This window comes from Agelaius tricolor, unplaced genomic scaffold (assembly GCF_023055355.1).
Source record: "Agelaius tricolor isolate 1412-34295 unplaced genomic scaffold, bAgeTri1.0.p SCAF_20, whole genome shotgun sequence".
Classification (NCBI taxonomy): domain Eukaryota; kingdom Metazoa; phylum Chordata; class Aves; order Passeriformes; family Icteridae; genus Agelaius; species Agelaius tricolor.
Window position 1 is genome coordinate 14,044,948 of NW_027269280.1, and position 14,842 is coordinate 14,059,789.

The 14,842-nt window shown below is 44.5% G+C and overlaps 1 protein-coding gene across 4 annotated transcripts in view; it reads left to right on the top strand.

Moving 5' to 3' along the window:
• Positions 1-4,445: 4,445 nt before the first annotated feature.
• MORC2 (MORC family CW-type zinc finger 2) overlaps positions 4,446-14,842 on the top strand; it is a 48,072-nt gene continuing 37,675 nt past the window's right edge. Inside the window, exons 1-4 of one of the 4 annotated variants that reach the window (XR_011682061.1) lie at positions 4,446-4,887; positions 11,062-11,115; positions 12,588-12,622; positions 13,580-13,648. Coding sequence is in view for 3 of the 4 variants with exons in the window: in XM_071445848.1 (XP_071301949.1) it covers positions 4,802-4,887; positions 11,062-11,115; positions 12,588-12,622; positions 13,580-13,648 (244 nt within the window). In the remaining variant the exon portion in view is untranslated. Of the gene's footprint in view, positions 4,888-11,061; positions 11,116-11,708; positions 11,729-12,587; positions 12,623-13,579; positions 13,649-14,842 lie in introns of those variants that run through there. The other 3 variants (XM_071445848.1, XM_071445847.1, XM_071445849.1) reach the window with 3 other exon arrangements.

Here is a 14,842-nt window from a genome sequence, read left to right on the forward strand (position 1 = left end):
CGTTTAGTCAGCAAATTGCTTTGCTACTTGATGCAAACGATGGAGAAGCTGGGCAGACGTGCCTATGAAGACAAGAAACAGGGCTGCCTCAGGTCATACAGGGAATAACTCCTTACTAGGAGAAGCCAGGAGGAAAACAGTTCCTTCTAAATGTTTGACTTCAGAGTTGTGTTCTTCGATTGTATTGAATTGACATGGAGATACAACTCATGCCCAAGAAAAGGAATGCTTCTGATGCGTTTTGACATAGCTCTTCTCTGTGAGTGAGACTGGCATGCTCTGTCTAAAGGAGAACACCTCACGTTGGAGGCAGCAGCATTCTGTACTCACAGCAGAAGTTCCCATTCTGTACTGGGAGACAATGAGAACTCATCACACAGCAGAGGCAGCATACGGCATGACATGAAAGAATGAATCAAAAAGCTGTGAGGCAACATGGCTTCAAGCCCATTAAAGGAAGCTGCTTTGAAATTCTTTCTACAAACTCAGGGCGATGGAAAGGAGGTCTGTGCCAATCTGGTTATTGGGCTTGCAACTGCACCTAATCTTCTTAGAAGTACCAAGGTGAATGCTTGGTAGAACAGCACTGACCTAGAACTTCAGCAGCTTCCGTCATGAGGTAGACAGAGGACCTTGCATTCAAAGGCAACGCCATTTTTTCCTTCCAGAAAACAACGGATAAAGGCAGGACTAGTAAACACCTGAGGATTACTGGTGATGTGTCAGATTTGTTTCACTGCCTGTTTATTTCACTCTGACAACTGAAAACCTAATTTCTACAATGCAAAGTTTTACATTTCTTCATGTACATAAAGACCGAATAAAGCTACAAACAGTTAACTTGAGAGACCTCACAGGTGTGTGAAAAAAACACTTTGCTGCACTCATGGCACTTGTCTGGTACAGAATCTAGTACTTACCACTATGATGGCTCCTGCATTAAGTATTGGCTTAGCAGGCTAGCTTCTTGAAAAATAGGGAGAAAAAGAACAATTGTTGACTCAAGGCCCACACAGATGTAGAAGCAGTTACCTTCAACTTGCAGAACAATGGCCACATAAATAAACTCTTCAATGACCTCAGGCTATGGCTGGGACTCCAGTGGAAAGAAGCTTAACAAAATGCTGTGCCAGAGTAAGGATCCAGCAAACACTATATGGGACTGCATAGGAACTTACATCACAGCCTAGAAACACAGATTTTGAACAGTGTGGAATCAAAAGACTAGTTTTACAAGGAGACTTGGGGATTATTTCAGAGTAAGAAACTTAGCCTTAGGGTTAAAGAAGAGCAGTACAGTTTGCCCCAAGCTCCACTTGTACAGGCTGCACAAACCATCAACCCACAGGTCATTTATGAGGAAAGCTATGTGCACCAGAGCAAACTGCTGCCTTCTACTACACTGAAGACTTCAAAAATGAGGGGGTACTGCCTGTGACACCTGAGCAGCCAGACTTATTTTGCTCATTACTGTAAGATGCAGAGATCCTGGGGCTGAAAGCAGAGATCCTGTTCCAGAGATCCTGTTCCAGAAACTCAGGGAAATGGTGCTGGTAGCAGAAGAAAAAAAAAAAAAAACCAAAAAGGGAGGTTGCCTGTCATAACCAGTATAACTGAAAGACCTAGAACTACTTAAACAAAGTTTAGGGAGAGAGTCTCCAAGGAAAACCAGCTGCCCCAAAAGGGGGCAAAGGTGAATTTCCAGTGGGAAGACTTTCATCTCTAAAGTACTGAGAAACTCAGCAGTTTGCAGTAGTGGGACACAGGCCAAACAAGCCTGTTATATCTCCATCCACGGACAGAGAGGTTCCTATCAAAGCATGGCTCTGCCACGGCCAAGGCAGACCTGTGATGTAATCTAAATGCTGCTTTGCAAAAGGTGAATTCATTCCATTACACCTTGGGCCAATGTCTGGCAGGTGAGAAAGCCAGCAAATGAAGGTATAAATCTTTCAAGACTTGGGCAAGAGAGACCAAAGAGCAGAAGTCAGGAACATGTCTGAAACCTACTGTAGAACAGCTAGGGAAAGTGTAAAAATTAAATTCTCACTTCACTTTTGTAAAATTGATCACCACCAAATGGTGAGATGGTAATGAGCAATTTCCTGCCTGGGCTGACCAAATAACTGAATAGAAATAGAACTGCATTGTACTGGTCTTCTACCAAGGGCCAGATCCACAGAACAGGTCAGATCCCATAGGAGAAGCAGGAAGGTGTTCAACTGCTCTGTCCACAGCGCTGCAGTACTCGGATAATGTTGTCAATCTCTCCAACACCAGGAAAGAAACATTGGCTGCTCCCTGAAGGTAAGATGACGAGACAAAGTTCCTGATAGGCACAGACACACTCAGATTACCTAAGAGGACAAGGTTGATATGATGCGTAAGTTCAGGCTCATGTTCCTCAGGAACACATAGTTGGGTAATTACCTTGCCCTTACACTGACAGGATTTAGATTGCTTTTGAATATCTGCAGCTGACATTGACTACAATGTAACAAAATAAAAGCTGAGCACAACAGATGATGCTACAATCTATAATAGACTCATTGATTGTCATAAACCCAATATACCAAAACATAGTTCTCAACAGCAATTTTCCTAATTCTTTAATGCAGTTCAGTGTCCTGCCGTGCAAAGCTTTTCAGAGCTAAGGCCTAAAGGGGCCACTGCACACACATGCACAGTGATTTTTTGATGCTTTCACAAGGCGTTTTCTCTAACACACAGAGAAATCCATGCCAGGAGGAATGATACAACTTGCTGGCCTGAACAGGCCAAACTGAGGGTAAACAGAACTAAATGTTGCTCTGGGAAGTGAAGTTCTCAGGCCAAATCTGCAGACTTGTTAGCTCAGGCTCATACACAACTGGGGATCGGGATGAAACAACTCAAATATGAAACTCAGGTTTCAGCCATTTACCAATTATGAGTAACATTTATATTTGACTTTTCACCACATGTGTTGGATACCACAGAATCATGGAATGGCTTGGGATGGAAAGGATCTTAAAACTCATCTTGTTATACCCCCTGCCATGGGCAGGGACATCTTCCACTAGGCCATGTTGCTTCAAAAGCCCTGTCCAACCTGGCCTTTCACACTTTGAGGGATGGAGCAGCAACAGCTTCTATGGGCACCCTGTGCCAGGGCCTCGCCACTCTCCCATGGAAGTTCTCATTATTCCAATAACCCTGCCCTCTGGCAGTGGGAAGCCATTAGCCCTTGTCCAAAGTCCCTCTCCAGCTCCCTTGGAGTCCGCTGAGGTACTGAAAGGCTGCAGTAAGGTCACCCTGGATGCTTCTCTTCCCCAGGCTGAATAATCCCAACTCCCATAGCCTCCTTTTTTTTCCTTTAATGAATTAGATTCTATTGTTGGAAAATTATCAGACAAAATTAAAGTGCTTTTCTTTTTTTTAACAAAACCTTTATCTTTTCCCTTTGGTGCCCTATAAATAAAGTATCAAATAATGTTTATCCTTTTTAAATCTGCAGTCTTGTTTCATTCTTGCTGAACATTCTTCAAGAAGAAATATACCACAATAATTTCTGCACAGACTGAATTCCTTCAGATTTTGGATATTAAATTCAGATTCCTATTATCCAAGACACAGCCAGCCATGCTGTTTCAGTGTTCATTTCAGAAGAATGATTGGAGTTGTTTTTCCATTGGACAAGTCAGATGCTCAGACAAGTATTCCTAGTCTTCAGGGCTCCCGCGTTCAGGCTGCATTTCGCAGGGATGGGGGCAATGATGGGTGCAGAACAGAGGTAGGACAGCCCCTGAGCTCAATCCTTTCACATTTCAAGATGAACCAAAAGCACAGAATTGGAGCAAGAATATTTATGATTTTATATACCCTTTACATTAATGTTTTTTGGTAAGTACGGGCACTTTCAGGAGCTTCTCCTCGGTGACTTCGCAGAGCCTTCACCAGTGCAGCAGGACCGGCACCCGCCGAAATCCGCGCGGAACCGTCATAAGAGATCAGCGGCGGGATCCTTCCATCCAGATGGGTCCTGGAGCCACTCCCGCCGTTCGGGACCGGCGGGCCTCACCCGCTCCAACCTGGCCCCCAAGCAGACATCGCCAGCTGGTGCCCTCCGCGCAGGCCGCCAGCACCGCGGCGATCGAGCGCCCCGGCTCCGACGACCTCGGCAAAGGCCGGAGGGGGCTATCGCGCCCAGGCCACCTCACCGCGCAGCCGCGGCCCCACCGCAGCCGCGGCCCCACCGCAGACACTCCCCCGCCCTAGGAGACCGCGGCGCTGAGGCGCTCGGCTGCCGCCTGGACGGAGCCTGAGGGAAAAAGAGGATCCCACACGCCGCACGCACCCACCTCACCGCTCCCACCCGGCTGCGCGCACCCGTCACGCGGCGGCGCAGAGCACACATTGGCAGCGCCGAGGCACTAGCATCACGTGCCTCTTCTTGACCAATAGGGGGCAGCCGCGTGGCTCCTCCCCGCGGGGGCAGTTGCCGTGCCGGGCGCGATCCCAGCGCGGCGGAGACAAAGCAGCACCGCACCGCACCGCACCGCACCGCACCGCACCGCACCGCACCGCACCGCACCGCACCGCACCGCACCGCACCGCACCGCACCGCACCGCACCGCACCGCACCGCACCGCACCGCACCGCACCGCACCGCACCGCAAGGGGGCGACGGGGCGCGGCATAACGAAGTGCAGCGCAGCGCCGGCTGCTCACCCGGCGGTCACCCGTGACCGGCAGGGGGCGGGGCGGGCTCGAGGCGCGCGCGGCCGCCGGTGCATGCGGCGCGGGCGCAGGCCCAGGCCCGATGGCGGCCACTGCCGCCATGTCCCTGGGTAATTACAGCAGCCTGAACCGGGCCCAGCTTACCTTCGAATACCTGCACACCAACTCGTGAGTACCGGCTGGGGTGGGGTGGGCCCGCGGCATCCGGCCTGCTCGGGACCCCGGCTCAGTGCGATGGGCCCGGCCGAAGCCACGCGGGCCAGTGGGGCTGAGCGGCTGCCTGCCCCCGGTCCGGGCGCTTCGTGGTCCTTCCGGGACCGGCTTTTGTACCGCGGGCAGGTCCGCGGGTCACGGAGAGCCAGTGCGTGGGGACAAGAGGCCCCGGGAGGAACGAGGAGTCACCTTGGGCAACCAAACCCGCACGGTCGGATCTCTGCGGAACAGTGTGTGTGCGCTGTCGTGCCGGCCACCATCCCTCTGTAGCATCTGGCTTTGTGTGTGACTGAGTGTTTTGCAGGTTTATTTTTAACAGGATTATGGTACTCTTTTTCCAGTCAGATTTTTTTGCATGTCGCCAGTGAATCTCCCAAAATAACACCTCTTGAGAAGAGGCAAAGCCATTATTTACCATGAGTTTCTTGTGGGTGCATGTCTAGAAAATGAGGAGCACCATCAGGGAGCAGCATTTAAGTGGGGTCAGGCACCCATCAACACTTCCTGCTGCTCCTGAGCTTTTTAATGGCATGTATACAGGAGATGGAAGAGCTCGTTCTGCCCGAATTGGAAGAACTCTGTGGAACCACTTGGTATTGCTTCATTCTGATCAGCTGGTCACCGGCGAAGATTGTCTGCTGATGTTCTGTGGAAGAGTTGACTTACTGTCCATCAATAGAAGAATAAATAAAGTGCAGGCTTATCTTTTTGTTTCCCTTTTCAGCATGTGAAGGATCAGTGGTCTACAGCAGTCCAAAGAAGGCACAGAAACATGGGCAACTTTGTTTCAAAGGATTTTTGTCTGGTTTGTTTTGTTGGTAGTGAGGTACATCTACAAGAGCAGTTAAAACTAATCTCACATATGCCAAGACCATTACAGTCCATTCATTTTCAGAATCAGGAAAGTAATGGGCTTTGAACAGGGAAATAAACCTAGTAATGGCTCCATGTCACATTTGGGTCTGCTCTTTAGCTTAGCTGGTGGCAGTTGCATATGGAGTGAACAATCTGGTGCCTGAAGATGGACAATACTGAGTCATGTTGTGGTGCTGTTGTTGATTTGTGAAATTCTCATGTCCAGCTCCAGAAGACAATCTTTTTTTTTGTGGATAAGAAGACTGTGCAGATGATGGCAATGTTCTTTCAGCAGCTTGTGTTTGCCTGCAAAGCTCCAGAACTCTGTCCATCTTCATAAGAAGATAAAGCCTGTGCTAAAGACTGAGTTGTTCCTGCTGCTGTCAAGTATATTAAATGTACTTCATGTTGCCATTGTGCTTACGCTACTGTCTGCTTGTGGTGGGCTGCATGTCTGCAGTGATACCTTCATTACCAAATTCTTGGAAAGAACTGGAAGCCAATGCTTGGATAAGCCAAAGCCAGAGCTCCTTGTCCATCGTGAGCAAAGAGCCTTTTGAGGTTATGGGAATCAGTGCATAAGTAAAATGCTTCCCTAAGAATAGCAATAGGAGTAATAGAAGTCATTATAAAATCAAAGAAAGCAGCAAACTGACCCATAACGAACAACCTCTCCTGCTCCTCCAGAAAAAAAAATGAGCAAAAAAGAAAACAAGCTAATCCCCAAATCAACCCTAGGCCAGTATAGAGATTTTGATAGAGGAGACTGGTCTCCTCTGGACTGCACTCTTGCTGAGGAACACCATCCCATCTTAGATAAGTTCTAGTTCAGTGCTAAGTGTATTCTCATAATCAAGGAGGTGGAAATTTTTTAAATTCTTTAAATTGCACTGAAAGACCAACCATCTGGCTGCTAGGGTGCAGAAGAAAACCATGCTTTTTAATTTTTTTTTTTCTCCTTCCCTTTTAAGACCTTCTTTCAGAAAAGTTTCCATGTGTCTGACTCAGAGCACTCAGTTTGAAGTGATTTACAGGAGACAGTTGATCAGGTCCCTGAGCTTGAGGAACTGCAGCAGATCTTTCCAATAGCAGCTTAATGCTTACATGTCTGATGGGACATGGAGTTGAGCCTCCAGCATCTACATGAATAGATTCAGTTGCCATATTTTTTAAAAGAAAAATTGTCACTGTGCTTTTCCAACTTACTCGATGAATAGTTGAGTGAAGACAGACCTTTTAATAAGTTCTAAAGTGGTGAGACAGAGGGCAATGGCTTTAACCTAAGAGTGTAGAGTCACACTAGATAGAAGGAAGATGTTCTTCCCTGTGTGGGTGGGGAGGCCCTGGAACAGGGTGCCCAGAGAAGCTGTGGCTGCCCCATCCCTCAAAATGTCCAAGACGAGGTTGGATGGGGCTTGGAGCTACTTGGCCTAGTAGAAGGTGTTCCTGCCCATGGCTGGAAGTTGGACTAGATGACCTTTAAAAGTCTTTTTCAACCCATATGTTTCTACGTTAAAATTCTTTTAAATCCTAGAATGAAAATCAGTGTGCATAAGCACATGAAAATTGCATGTGCATTGTTTTATGACTTTCCAGTGTCACCTGCTTGCCCTTGCATTGGTTTTCCTTAACAATTAAATGCTTACATTAAGACAATTCCAAAGTTATTAATTGAGATGATGCCATAAATATAACAGAGACCAGACAATTTATATTTGCATATTTTGAATATTTATAATAAAAAGTTGAATTATTTTGTTAAAAGTTGAGGACCTGTAATTGTCTTCTAGCAGTAGGTAGCCTTTAGTTTGCAACTTGTGTGTTGTTGTGTAACTAGAATTGTTCTGGTAAATACAGTTGGAGTCGAAGAAAGTCACTCGAATAGACTTCAAGATGACTAAATGATAGACTTGAGGAAAACTAGTAATAACAGACCAACAATATTTCCCTACCCCCCCCCTCCACCAAATTCCCTCTTCTTCTTGTGCTTTTTGTCTATTTTGGCTTGAAACAGAGTTCATTGTTTAGAGAATGTCTGTTTTTCCTGATGCATGTGCCAAAATAAAGCATTTTCCCAGATGTGCTCTCCTTCAGAAGAAAAGTGAAGTCTTAAGTCTCTCATTAGTAATTAGGTACTTGTCTGCATGATCTGGAGTTCACCTAGGTTCAAGCCGGAGGTTCCTGTAGGAACAAAACAAGTTTTTCTTCCCTTTTACATTACTCCAAATGATTCTTTATAGAGGTGTTTGAAGTTAGTAATGTATTAGAGCCATCTAACTCGACCTTTTGTCACCTATGTTTCAATAAATTGCCAATGTTGGACTCCCCTTTTAGATTCCTTATCAAGCCTCCAGTTCTGCATGGAGCTGGCTCAAATGGAAGTGCACATTGTGGGATGATCCAGACCAGTCTTTGTCTACCCAGATGAGCTGTTGTTGACACTATGGATTTTGATACTACTTTCCTCCCTTCTATATGTTGTTTCACCCATTGTATGGCAGTAATAGTTGTATTTTGGGTACTCTGATGCAGGTTGTGGTTGCCTCTGATGATGCCTATCTAAAATAAGCTCACTGTGTTTGCAGGTTGCTAGCAAGCTCTGATAGGCTTTATTTTGCCAACAGTTTGTCTTGTTTTTTTTGAAGTTGTGCTGCAAGTAAAATAATCCTAAACTTTTTTGAAGAGATGTGAGAAATGGTCACTGGTCGATTATGATGGATGTGGAATATTTCACTTTTGACTGTAAGGCAAGACCAATGGGTTTGTTTGAGATTAGCTGATTAAATCAGGCCAAAGCACTTCATCTGACTTAAGTTAGATATTGACAAGTGTGTTCAAATTCATAAATTGAATAGAAGACTTTTATAGTATATATTCATTTCTGTTAGTGATAAATAGCTGGAGTGATTTTTCATTGGCTTGTAGCAAGGTTTCCCTTTGCTCGTGTCTGCACAAGAGGTTACAGTTTTGGGAGATGGTCAAGTTCAGTAGTGTCAGGCTATGTGGAGATGTTTTGTTTTGCCTTTCTTGTCATCTATAGCTGTGCTATCAATTGTTTCATTCCAGCATCTTTCTTTGGAAATCCTTATTTGTATCTTATTTGCATCTTTTCTTTGAAGTATTCCTAAAATTGTGGAGTAAAAAGTGCTCTTTAAGCATTGATACTAGTGCTAAAGCATGCATTTGCTTATGGGCTACTTCCTAAATATACTTTGGTGATGTTGACCTGTGGAGCTGAATAGACACTTGTAAACTCAAGAGAACACTTGAAATCTGTAATCATCTTACATATCTGCTCACTCACCTCCCCAGTGGAATGGGGAGGTGAATAGTACAAGGCTAAAACCATGGGCTGAGATAAGAACATTTCAAATATTGGAGGGAAGAAACATATGATAATAATAGGAAAAAGTGAGAGAGGAATAAACCCCAGAAGTCAAGTGATGCTCAATACAATTGCTCAGCACCCACTGTCCCATGCTCTACCTGTCCCCCAAGAGTGATTGGCGTCTCTTGGCCAGCTCCCCTGGTTTGTAGACTGAGCAGAAGATTCTGTGGTACGGAATATTCCTCTGGCTGATTTGGGTCAGCTGCCCTTACTATGCTCCCCTCCAGCTTCTTGTGTGGCTGACTAGTGCAGGACACTGAAAAGCCCTTGACTTAGGGTATGCTTGGCTTGGTACCAGACATCAGTGTGTTATCAACATTATACTCGCACTAAATCCAAAACACAACTCTTAACACCTACTGAGAAGAAGATTAGCTCTATCCCTGCTGAAGCCAGGTCAGCAGGAAATCGTGTTCAAAAGAAGGAATACCAAGATTGTGTTTTTATGGAAGCTTTCTGATTGGGTAGATAGTCTTCCAAACACTGTTCCCATTGGTCTTGTCTCTGCAGGAGAGTGGAGATACGGAAATCTCTGTTCCCATGGTTTTAGTGATAATTTTAAAGCCTCATGTGTTTTCCTCTGACTGGAGCTGTGTTGATGGGTTCAGTGTGATCACCCTGAAGATGGCTATGAAAGCGTGTTTTGTGGTTATTAACAGTGTGGACAGCTATATATTTTATGTGTGGGAAGTACCTGTGTGTCTGTTCTTGGAAGGCTGAAAATATGAAGAAATATCTTCTTGGTCACCTGTTGGCTGTATGTGAGGGTTTTGTGCAAACTGAAACATGCTAATCAAACTGGTTTCTGAGGTCTTAGTCTCTTCATTGAACAACCTGGAGGAGTAACAAATTCCATCAGCTATTTCTCCACATCTTTGCTGTTAAACTTATGGTGAATGTGGTTCATCTATGTTTAAAAAAATGTTAGATTTGAAGTTAAGTTGCCAGCTTGGGCATGAAGTGGAGATATGGCATTTATGTCAACAGACAATGTATTATAATGATTTTTATTAGCTGCCTGAGTTTTTCTCACCATCTGTTTCAATGCTGAGGCATATAACTAATGGCTTCCAAATGGGAGCTGCTTAAAAGAGGTGGCAGTTAAAGAGGCTGGAAACTAAACATGTCTCTTGAGATTGTGCTGAAGTGGTAGCTGGGTTCATTATTTTAGTGTTAATTTGGCAAGGTGGTGTGGTACTGTGGTGTTAGAAGACTTTCTCTGGATTAGCAGCAGTTGCATCTGCTGGATGTTAGCCAGGATCTGGAAGCATTTTTCTGTCACAAATAACTTCTGCAGTGGGACTGGGTGCGTGGGGGAGACTCACCTTGTTCATAACGTTGTTCATGTCTTGTTGCCCAGAGCGGCTGTGGCTACCACATCCCTGGAAGTGTTCAAGGCCAGGTTGGACAGGGCTTGGAGCAAGGTGTCCCTACCCATGGCAGGAGGATTGGAATGAAATTAGCTTTAAGGTCCCTTCCAACTCAAACTGTTCTATGATTCTATGATAATCCTCATCTGGCTATATTTCCTTATAGGCAGTATTTAGTTGCTGTGAAAAGACCTGTCGTTGTGCGCTATAAGGACTTCTATGAGCTGTTGACTGGGTCATAGGCTGGTTTATTGGATCATCATGTGTTCTCTATCATGTCTCTATCATATCACATATTTTAGACCATAGTGAGCTGCAATTTGGGGCACACTGGCTGCTGCATGGCTGCCTCTGGCAGACAGGAAATCACTCGTTCCTAGTCTGCTGTCAGCCAGACCGTAGTGTTGTACCTATTTGACTGGATTTGTTTAAACTGTAGTTGAGATTCTCATTTATTTAAAGGTCTCTCTTTTTTTAAGTGTTGGTGTAACTCTGCTGATTTCTGTTTCATTGCAGAACTACCCATGAGTTCTTGTTTGGTGCCCTTGCTGAACTTGTAGATAATGCCAGGTATGTACCTGAGACTGCCTAATTCCCAAGGTAACTTTGGTTAAGATTTAATTCACCTATGTATTAGTTGATCTTAAGCAATTTTCACTTCTAGTAGATTTTACAAGAAAATGGAATTTTAATTTAATATAAGTATTTCACTTGCTCGTCTTACATTGCCATATCAGCTCCCTAAAAGAAAATTATTATTCCTGGAAAGACAGGTTTGAATGAATCCTGGAGCAGCTCATATTGGAAAGGAAATTGATAGCAGACACAAGAGAGATTTAAAGAAAAAACTAGTCTGCCTTTTTGTGTAAAGAAATTGCTAAAATAAATATTACAGGAGCTGTGACTCATCTGCTATATAAAAAATCATAGTATCAAACATGACAATGAAAATGAAATCAGAAGCGGGAAGCTGAAAAATAGAGCAAGAAATGCTAAAGGAATTTTGACACTTCAGGAGATTTGGTCTTTGGAAATTGCAGCTGTTGGGCCACCTGTCTCATCTGTGTGTGGAGGGAATCCCTGCTACAGAAGCCTCCCAAGCCTTGCGTGCTTTTGTCTTGAGCTAGAGGAAGTACTGTCATGAAGCACAATGGAAGTATTTTGGGATTGTTTTCTCTCAAAGGTGATTTGTCACAGTGTGCATTTTGTGATGTAACAAGCTGAAACTGGGACATTTTTGAGTTGGAAAGCTTCTGTTTAGGGAATCAGCTCTGTGTGTGTGTGTGTGTGTGTGTGTGCGCGTGCGTGTGCACGCGCATGCGAGCTGGTGCTGTGTTCATGGTTGCAACAAGGTAAGAAAAAGTAGGGTCTTTGGGGGGGGTTTTTCCTTCCCTCGGTTCCCCTCTGGCTATAGAGAGGTTGTCTTCTGGGAAGAAGTAGCTAGGCTGGGCTGGAGATACAAAAGTGAAACAAAGTGGCTGTGGCATTTGTCAAGTGGGGTTTTGTTACCGCTCTATAATTCCACGCCTCTAGTCAGCAAACCGAGGTTGGTTTGGGAAGAGGGCAGTAGTGCTGTACACGCTGTACTTTCAAATACAGAGGAGGATGCAGTGTGTGAAGGGCCTCACTTCAGTGATCTTGTAATGACAGTTTCCTGTAACAATCCTGAATGTATTGGAATGAAGCTTTATATGGAGTTACTAAACCTTTTGTAGGCAGCTCAACAAAAAAAATATAGGTGATGTTTGTTTTGTATAGGAGGGAGCTCAGAAATGTATACTCATTTGATTTCCAGCCCCAGAATGACTTTTGTTAGAATGCCAGTGATACTTCCTGTCACCAGAACTGTTTGTGTGCTAGCAATGTCTTATGCTGGAGTTTAGGTTCAAATAGACAGTGTTTTCTGTCACTCATGACTGTGGGGCCTCTGTGGACTTTGATCTATACAGCCAGTTATTTTGAAAAAGCTTGTGTATGCCTGGATTTTTAGCTTCGTTTCTGTTTAATGTTTGGATATCAATTGTGGTTCTATTTCTTTGTAGAGATGCAGATGCCACGAGAATAGACATTTATACTGGTAAGTCACTCATGCTGCTTCCTTGCATGTCAGCAATTAAGTCAGTAGTTAACTTGGATTTAGGCTGCAAATGTATGTTGTCCTTGATTGAATAAGAGCGAGAGTCTTATGCCCAATCCTGGGGTCAGTACTGGGCCCCTCAAGACAAGAAAGATATTGAGGGGCTGGAACATGTCCAGAGAAGGGTAAGGGGGCTGAAGCACAAGTCTGATGAGAAGTGGCTAAGGAAGCTGGGGAGCTCAGCCTGGAGAAAAGGAGATTTGTGGGGGGCCTTCTTGCTCCTTCAGCTCCCTGACAGGACAGTGCTGCCAGGTACAGGTTGGGCTCTTTCTCCCAGGTAACAAGTGACAGGAACAAGAGAAAACAGCCACAAATTGTGCCAGGAGAAGTTTAGATTGGATATTAGGGAAAATTTCTTTACTGAAAGTGTAGTCAGACACTGGAACAGGCTGTCCAGGGTAGTGGGGGAGTCACTATCTATCCATATTTAAAAAATGTGTAGATCTGGTGTTTAGGGGCATGGTTTAGTGAACTCAACTGTGTTAGATTTGTGGTTGGACTTGATGATCTTAAGGGTCTTTTCCAACCTGAATAATTCTATTGTTCTACCATTTCTTCTGTGCCATAGTCCCTGTTGCCTTGCAAAAAGGAATAACTTTACAAATATCTTGGGGAAGCAATTAAGTCAGCCTTCACCAGGGGTCAGGTGAAGTGAGTTGCTCTATGTAGTGAATGCTAAAAAACTCACTGACACAATACAGTTTTGTAGCTCAGTTTTGTAGTGAAGAAGTTCTTAGTCATTCTGTAACAAAAATCTGGTGCTCTTTCTTGCAGCTTAGCCATATTGCAGGTTTAAAAGTCCTATTTGTTGTGTTACTTTTGTTGTTAACACTGATCCCATTTTATGGAACTTTTAACTTCTGCTTATGGGAGCAGTGAGTAACTCTTCTCTTGCAGAGCAACGAGAGGACCTACGAGGTGGATTCATGCTATGTTTTTTGGATGATGGAACAGGAATGGATTCAAGTAAGTGACAGAAAGTTACACCTGCATTTGCAAGCTGAAGTTTCATGTTATGGTTTAAGTTGAATTAACAGCTTAGTTCCATTGAAAAGGACATGTTCCATGCGTCTCTACATGTTTCTGCCTCTCTACTTGCTCTTTCACACCATATTACATATCAAACCATTTACCTCTTCCATTGCAGAAAACTAATTAGTCAAAAGAAAATTGTTTTGCTGCATTATAGAGTTGGGTCAGCCTGGCTTGAAGTTTATCAGTACACTGAAGTTGGCCTTGGGGCTGAAGGGAGAATAGTGGAGCAAGAAGGGGCACAAGCACAAGGTTTGCTGGCATAAGGTTTTTCTCCATCTGGCTGCCAGATGATCAGTGTATCTCAGCTCTAACCAGAAGGTGTGCCATGGCAGAAATTAAGGTTCTGCTTTGAAAACAGTTTGCCGTTGTTTCATCATGGATGTTGTGTTGGAGATCAATACTGGACAATATAAAACCTTAGTAATATGATAATATAGCAAATGTATTTCTGCCTTGTAAGAATTGCTGTAAATTGATGTTGTATCTAGCAGGAGAAAGCTAAAAGCTTTTCTGCTCTACTTTAGCATCAATGAACAGCACTGTCAACCCACCTTTGAGTCTTGAGGACTGGTAAGTCATCCTGTGAGGAGTTCCATACAGGGCAGCAAAATTGGGTGAAACTGGGAGGTGAATATGGAGAAGACAAAGGAAATGTAATAAGCAACAACTAACATTTTTGCACTGATTCCTCAGTACTTTAAGTTCCTCTTGTGATATTTTCATAGTTCAATCCCAGCTGGCAACTCAGTCCTACACAGCGGCTTACTCCAGCTCCACTGGGATGGTGGAGAGAATCAGAAGGGTAAAATGTGAAACCTTAATGGGTTGAAATAAAGACAGTTCAGTAGGGAAAACAAAAGTTGTGCACGCAAGCACAGCAAACCAAGGAATTCATTCGCTACTTACTGTGGGCAGGCAATTGTTCAGCCACCCCCAGGAGAGCAGGCCTCCATCATGTAAAACAGTGACTTGAGAAGACAAATGCTGCAAGGTCACACATGCCTCTCTTCCTCCTACTTCTCCAGCTTTATCTGGTGAGCGCTACACCAAGATGCATGAAGCTTGGAGCAACCTGGTCTAGTGGAAGGTGTCCTTGCCCATGGCAGGGAGTGGAACCAGATGGTC